The sequence below is a fragment of the Charadrius vociferus genome, unplaced genomic scaffold, assembly GCF_000708025.1.
Source record: "Charadrius vociferus isolate BGI_N301 unplaced genomic scaffold, ASM70802v2 scaffold1168, whole genome shotgun sequence".
NCBI classification, from domain to species: Eukaryota; Metazoa; Chordata; class Aves; order Charadriiformes; family Charadriidae; genus Charadrius; species Charadrius vociferus.
In genome coordinates, this window is record NW_009661376.1 from 90,322 (window position 1) to 97,731 (window position 7,410).

Consider the following 7,410-nt stretch of genomic DNA (forward strand, 5'->3'; position numbering starts at 1 on the left):
AGCAGGGGACCCCAGAGCCCCCTCCACCAAGGGAGCCGGTCCCCCTCCAGCAATGTCCCATCTGTGGCCAGCGCTGCCAGGAGCGCTCTCAGGGTGGGGCAGAGGGGCTGCATGGGACCCCAGTGCCTTCCTGCCAGGGGGACAGCGAACAGCAGGGAAGCCACCCCTCCCCGAGCTGCTGGGCCAAAGCTGGGGGGCTCCTGGGGACCTCAGGGCTGGGGGGTAGCACACAATGCTGTCAGGAGTGTGACCCCATCACCCGCAGCAGCATCCCAAGCGCAGTGGGGAGGTGACTGGCTGCAAGGAACCAGCGAAGGCAGGGGGCACATGGGCACAGGGAGTTGTTCCCAAGTGGCCAGGGACCAGCCAGGGTGGGGGAAGATGCTGGGGGGCTGGCTTTGAACTGGTAGCCAGGGCTGCCACTGCTCCGACCCAGCTGGGTGACCTTGGAAGCCGTTTGCCAGGCCTGAGTAAAGTGACAATAATCCTATTCACCTTTTAGCCTCATTTCCTAAGGCAACAAAGCACATGCATTTGCCACGTGCAGTCACAAGTGTCACTCAAACCCTGATCCCCTTTGCACAGCCCCAGGCAGGGGAAGTTTTGCTCATTACCCTTCTGACGAGCTTTGCCCAGGGGGGTGGGAGCCGGGGCAGGAGCCCCTCCGGGGTGGCAGAGGGTTTGCCAGGGGAGCTGGTGGCAGAGCTGAGCTCCCCAGCTCAGGAGGATGAGGCACCAGCGATGCCCTTTGTTTGGAGCGGGGCGGCTGGCAGCTCGCATGTCCTGGCCCGTGGGCTTGGGGCGCACCCAGCTGCACCCAGATCAGAGCAGCCATGAGAGCCCCGGGCACCCGTCGGCCACTGCTCAGCACAGCCGGGCCCTGCCCGGGCAGGTCTGCGCTGCACAGCGGGTCTCGGCAGAGCTCAGTACCTTGGGAGGAACAGGAGGGATAAACACCTTCCTGGTGCAGTGCTGGAGGGTCTTGAGGGCTCGGCGGAGCCCACCCTCCTGCCCAGGCAGAGACCGCGTTGGCCACAGCTCTGGGGCAGAGGCAGCAAATGGAAACCCCCACAGACTGGGCACAGACCAGGGCAGAGCCTCAGCAGCACACCACACAGCCGTTCCCTTGAAGTACTTTATTAAATAGTTTCGAAAAAAAAAAGAAGCAGAAAGACTCAGAACTACCCCATCCCTCCCAGCTAGTTAAAAACTACAAACAGCCCCATCCCCAGGCACGTCCTGCCCCACATCCCGGCCCTTCCCACCCCGCAGACACAGCTCCGGCATCACGGGAAGGGGCGGCAGGAGGGTCCCACCGGGGACAGCAGGGCTCCCCCTGCAGCCCTCCCTGCTCAGACACCTCAAAGGCTGTAGAAAGCTGCACAATGCTCACACGCTTTTCACCCAAAGCCACCACTCACCGGCTCCACAGCCTGCCCAAACTGTTCCTCCCACGTTGGGCCAAAGAGGAGTTAAACATGCCCAAACGATGGGCAGTCACCATCAGGTTTTGCCACCTCTCCTCATCCAGCCAGAGCCACCAGCTCCCCGGTTTCTGTGGATTTGTGAACACCCCAACATGACTTCCCCCTCCCTGCCCACCCTCCACCCAGCAAGTTTATAAAATAGGGTTTGATTTTTTTTTGCTTTTTCTACAAAGACAGTGGTGGGATTTCCTTTGCAACAGCAGAACAGTCTCCCTGCGAGGTAGAGAGTTAATTTCAGGGCTGACAGATCCTAAATTCAAACCAGTTTGTCCTAGTTGAGGTAAAATTCAGTAGTTTATGGTAAGTTTTGCGATGCCAGAGGGCCATCAAGATTCCTCATTGCCCGAGTCATCCTCATCACCGTAACAGCTGTCTGCTTCCTCCTCCATCTCATCATCCTCATAATAGTCATCATAGAAGAGGTCTGAGCCCTCATCCGGCGCCGGAGTCTTGGTCTTCACACAGTACTCTGCCAGCGTGGTGGGGACCTTCACGCCATCCCGCTCAGCGTCCACCTTTGTGCCCAAGACTTGCTTCCTGGAGGGCAAGAAGCCAGGGGTGAGGACAGAGCTTTGCACAGCACACCCACGTTGCCACGTGTGGCTCACCCCACGGGGACACCCAGTGACACAGCCCTTCTCCGCTCACACCCCAGCTCACGGGGCGCTCACCCGCACAAGAGTGGGGAAAGGGCAGGGGAGGGAGCAAACACGGCTGGACTGCGATGTGCCCCTGCTCCAAGGGCCCCCCGTGCCAGCCCAGGGCTGGCCAGTCTGCAGCTCAGGAGCTTCCGACACCGGTCCCACGGGATAGCCCTGACAGCAAGGCTGTGCTGGCACCATGTCTGCTACGAACCCAGATCCTCAGCTTGGAAGCCAAAAAGGGCGAGGGCTTACGCTGAGAGCAAAGCTGGGCACATAGCCCAGCCAAGCTTCTCCCAAAAGCCACACTCGGAGCCAGAATCCACCCCTCCTACCAGCCTGCCGATGGGACTCGACAGGGCAGGATCTGCCCTCGAGATCCTGCCATCCTCTGTGTCCTACAGGGTCGCAGCTTATCAAGTCTTCCCGAGTGCCACAGCACTGCTGGGCCCGGGCTCAGCTCAGCACACACCTGATGATGTCTGTGTACTCCCGGTCCTTCCCTTTGCTCTCCTTCCACTTGCGGTACATCACAGAGGCGTCCACGTTGGCTGGAGAAAACGTGTTGGGTTCATTCAGCAGCGAGATCACGCTCAGGAGAATGGTCCTGGCAATCGACGAACACGAGCAGGTAAGAGCCGAGGCGGGTCAGCAGCTGCCCGTGCCCCAGCGATGGCAGCAGCCTCAGTGTCACAGCGCTGCTGCGTCCCGGGGGTCAGGAGGGGAGCCTGGTGCTGCCCACCAGCGAGGGTGTATCTCAGCAAAGCTGAGCAGGTCAGGCGGGAGACAGCGGTCCACGGGCTGTCAGGCTCACGCACATTCCCACGCAAGCTCTAGCTCTTCAGCAAAGCACACAGCCCGAGTGCCTTTCAACAACCTCTGGGGATCTGCCGCAGGCTTTGGGAGTGGAACCCCCATCTGCCCGCTTTCCCACCCCTGCCCTCGGACGAGCCCCCAGCCCGCAGCTCGCTCCCTGCACAGCCCTTACCGCACGTTCTGGGTGGGGTTCCACCGCTCAGACGGCAGCTCCCCGCTCTGCGGGTCATCCACCGGCGGGTGGAGGATGGAGATGCAGACGTCGCCGGTCTGAAAGCACAAGTGAGACGGGATCCTTAGGAGCTGCTGCCCCAAGCACCCTCCAGAAGCAGCTCGGTCCTCTGTTCCAGTACTGTTTGCTCTTCACTTTGACTTAAGCCAGGTGAGACAAATCCAAGCCTGTTCTTTCAGTCCCTAGGAAGGTCCCCGCTACGCTGCCCGCAGCCTCAGGCCTGGAATAAGCACCCTGCGCTTGCCAGCACAGTGCAGACGAGGCTGCCTGACCATATGCTGCATCACCAGCGCAGCCCTCCCGGTGCCCAACTGACACAGCACAACCCCGCGCACCCCCAGGCAGCAATCCACCGCAAGCGCGCAGCCCCAGGGCCACGCACATGGCCCGCTCTGCATCCACCCTTGGCTTAAACACCATGTCCCCGCTAGCCAAGCGTGGGAGCTTTCAAGCCCAGAAAGCCTGGCTGACCTGGAACGCGCTCCAGGACTGGAGACAGGCTGTCACAAGCTCGTTAGCTGCATTTCCAGTGCCAGGCACTACACACCAAAGGCACCAAGTTTCCAATGCCGTGCTCGTGACAAAGGCTGGCATTTTCATCCAGTATAGTCACAGTAGACGGACACGTGCTCCCCTGCCCGTCCAAGACATCCCACACTGTCCCAGACGACCTACCTCGTAGATGTTGGGGTGCCACATTTTGGTTAAGAACCTAAAGGCAGGAGGAGAATAGGGGTAGTCGATGGGAAACCGGAGACGAGCCTGCAAGGAAACAATAAGGAGAAGCGAGCATCAGCTTGTGAGAAGGAAGGGAAGGAAACCACAGATCTCCTGACACCACCAGGAGAAAGGAACCTCTGCCAAGTCCAGCTGTGCTCCCACAGAGACAGAGCCTCCGCGCCTGCCAGCTCGGCAGGCAGGACACCGGCAGCGTGGCTGCCCTGCCACAAGGCGAGCGGATGGGCCTGTGAGCTGCAGCAGCTCCTTCGCCACCATCCTGCCCCGTAACCTCTTCTCCACCGGGGCCCACCCACGCTACCGCTCTGCTCTCGGGCACGGAGGGAGGCAGTGGGGGCTGGCAGTGCCGGACTGGCACACACCTCACACGCTCATGGCCCCTTCCCACACTGGCACCCACGGCACAGGGTGACGACACCGAGGGCAGGCTGCTCCTGGATGGCAAACAGCGGCGGAGCGAGGGCCTGGTGGCTGCAAGGTGGCAGTCGGGGCTGGGGGCCCCAGCGTGAGCCGCACACCTGAATAAACCAAGCGGCACTTGGAGCCAGACTGCGAGTCTGGGATCATCCCCCATCCTGCTGTCAGGGACAGGCGATGGCCGCACCACCGGAGAAAAGGCTGTTTACCCTTCAGAGCTCACAGGGGAGGAAGCATCAGGTGCTGAGTGCTCCGATTAACACACTGAATCTCCAAAAATAGCCCATCACCACTGAAAAAAGAGACCAAGTCAAAACTGGCCGCAGCGTGTAGCTCAGGTGCTAAAAATAAAAGCACATGAAGATCACACCACAGCCTCCAGCGCCAGCAGAGACAACCGGCCCACTGCTGGCTTCTCCTGCAGGGATCGCCCACAAAAAACAAGGGGTTAAGGCAGGCCAAAAAGACAGGCCTGGTGCTGGCCTCCAAGTGAGAAGGTGAAGCCTGAGGTGGTACAGAGACATACAGCAACATCCTCATCCTCCCAGACAGCAGCTGCCCCAGCCCACCGGCACCAGGCGTCCCATGAGGATGGGGACCGCTTCTCCCTGTGTCACTGCACGACCTGTGTGACTGTTTCAGTTTTCGGGTGCTTCCAGGCTCTGTAAACAAACTTCCAGATCGAGATTCAGCTGCTGCTCCCCCAAAACCCAATGGCCAGAAGCAAACGAACAAACAAAACAGTGAAGACTTAAAATGCACAACAAATCCCTGGACATTTTTGCTCCTTCAGTTTGTGTACACAATAATTTAGACGTTGGATCTGCGAAGCAACAGTGCCAACTACCCCGACTCTGCCTGGCAGCGACCTGGCGTCACTCTGTGCCGCGGAACGAGCCCGAGCCCAGCAAGGGCCCCATTCAGGAGGGGAACTGCAAACGAGGCCTCAGATGCTTCTGGAATTACAGCCTCAACAATAGGCAATGCTGCCAAACCCAGTCGTCAGCTCACAGCCGTTAAAAGATTAGCGTAGAAGGCAGAGAGACATCTGTCCGCCGCCCCACCGCCCAACCCCGACTCCATCCTGGGGTCCAAGGCCTCTGCCCTCCGACCCCCTCCCACCCTGCAAGGATCCGTCCCTGGCACAAGTTGATCTGATGGTGAGTCCAAAGAGCCCCCGACTGCGGTGGGGCTATGCCTACACACGTTGCCATCTTGCCTTCCGGGTTGGCCCTTTGTCTGACCGCTCTGTGGCACAGGCCAAGGCGAGGAAAGAAGAAAAAGCAAGGTAACGGCTGGGGCTGGACATGTTTTGTGTGTGCGTGGAGCTTCGGGCAGCCCAGAGCAGCGCACACGCACACAGCAACACGCAGCCCTGTGCTGGGCTCTGGCCAAACAGCTGAACTTCACAGAATAATCCCCTTTGTTGTACCAGAGGGGATCAGAACAAAACCAGCCAGAGGCAAAGCGATCCCGAAGGGGGCTCAGAAAGCAACCCTGCTTTGCCGTACAGAAACAGGCTGATGCTACCATGAGCTGGAAGAGGACTCGGCCCCTTCACTCTCCTCTTATGCAGAAAGCCTCATCTAGTGCCACCAAACAGCGCTGACTCTGGAAGCTCTCAAGCACAAAACAGGGGCATGAGCTGCTGAAAGGGTGAGAGTTCAAAGAGCCTCATGCTGAGGGCCAAAAGAGGCTATAGAAAAAGACTCAATTTCAGTGAAGAGATAAAACCTGACTCTGAAGCATCAGACTCGCCTGCCACCGCTCCACAGGAAAAACAAACCTCTCAGCTGACCCTCGGGCTGACTCACCCCGGGCGCATCCCCACCCTGCCAGCAACAGGATGAACACAGAAGAGCCCATAGTGGAGGAGGGAGGAAGAGAAAGAGGAAGAAAACAGCTACACAGGTTGCACAACACCTGGGAAGAGGCACATACACATCCTCCCGATAGGGACTGCGCAGTCGGGCCGCGCACGCCTTCTCCCCTGCTCAAACCCTAAACAAACCCACGACACCCGCTCCCCACCCAGCTCGAGCTGCTGCTCACTCAGCCCGAGCTGCCTGTGCCTGCACGGAGAGTCCTTTGTCTCCTTCCTCTGGTTTGGTGGCGATGCCACCAATCCCCTCCAGGAGAGAGAACACCAGCGACCCCGAGCTCGCTCTCCTGCACCCACAGAGCAGGGGATGGAGGGGGCCGGAATGAGGAAAAGCCCTCAGAGGCAGAGCCAAATCCCCCTTCCAGGGAAGGGAATCCTTGCCTGCCACCTGCATGCAGGCTCCCTTCCCCACCCCAGCTCCCCTTATCAGCCACTCCAGGGCCTCCCCAGCTCCCAAACCCCAATGCCCCCCCAGTGTCGAGCCACAGACCCGGGTCTCCCTGGCCCCCAGCACCCCCTCAAGCCCAGGAGCACCGCTGTCATGCCCCTCCCTCTCACCCCACAGACTTCCCAGAGCCTCTACACTCTCCCACGGTCTGTCTCCCTTCAAAAATCCCTTCCCAAAGCATCCTCCCCCCTGCACCTCCCCCAGCACCAGGTCCCCCTACCCACACACCACCCCCCCACCCCGTGCCACCAGAGCTTCGCCTCTCGAGACCTCGGTCCTCCTGACACCGCACGCCCCCTTCTGCTGTCGCCAGCCCCTCACCTTGAAGTACCCCCCCTCATAGTAGGTGTTTGGGGGGCCGAAGATGGCCACCTCCCAGTTGTAGAGGTCCCCCTCGTCCACCAGGTTGACCCGGAACCCTTCCACGGGCTCCTCCTGCAGCCCTTTCAGCTCCAGCAACAGCGCCTTCTGCGAGCTGGGCACGAGAGGCCGCGCCATGCCGAGCAGCCGGGGTAGGCCGTGAGCGAAGCCGGGGACTGGCGTAGGCGCGTCGACCGCTGCAGGAAGGGGGGCGGCGGGGACGGGTCCTGTTGCTCCGCGGCCGCTGAGAGCGCAGAAGCGCGGGGCACGGCGGGAGCTGTAGTCCGCCCGCGCGGGGCGGGGCCGGCGCAGGCTCCTCCTATACGGGTGCCGCTGCCCTATCAGAGCGCACTGCTGGCCGCGGAGGGGCGGGGCAGAGAGCTGCCTCC

The 7,410-nt window shown here is 60.6% G+C and overlaps 1 protein-coding gene across 1 annotated transcript; it reads right to left on the minus strand.

Moving 5' to 3' along the window:
• Positions 1-1,668: 1,668 nt before the first annotated feature.
• Positions 1,669-7,259, minus strand: CDC34 (cell division cycle 34). Its single transcript, XM_009893964.1, has 5 exons — positions 6,983-7,259; positions 3,852-3,938; positions 3,117-3,214; positions 2,601-2,735; positions 1,669-2,024 (listed from the first exon to the last, which is right to left on the minus strand). The coding sequence occupies exons 1-5, from the start codon at positions 7,157-7,159 to the stop codon at positions 1,814-1,816; spliced, it is 708 nt and encodes a 235-aa protein (XP_009892266.1). The 5' UTR covers positions 7,160-7,259; the 3' UTR covers positions 1,669-1,813.
• Between the last annotated feature and the right edge of the window lie 151 nt (positions 7,260-7,410).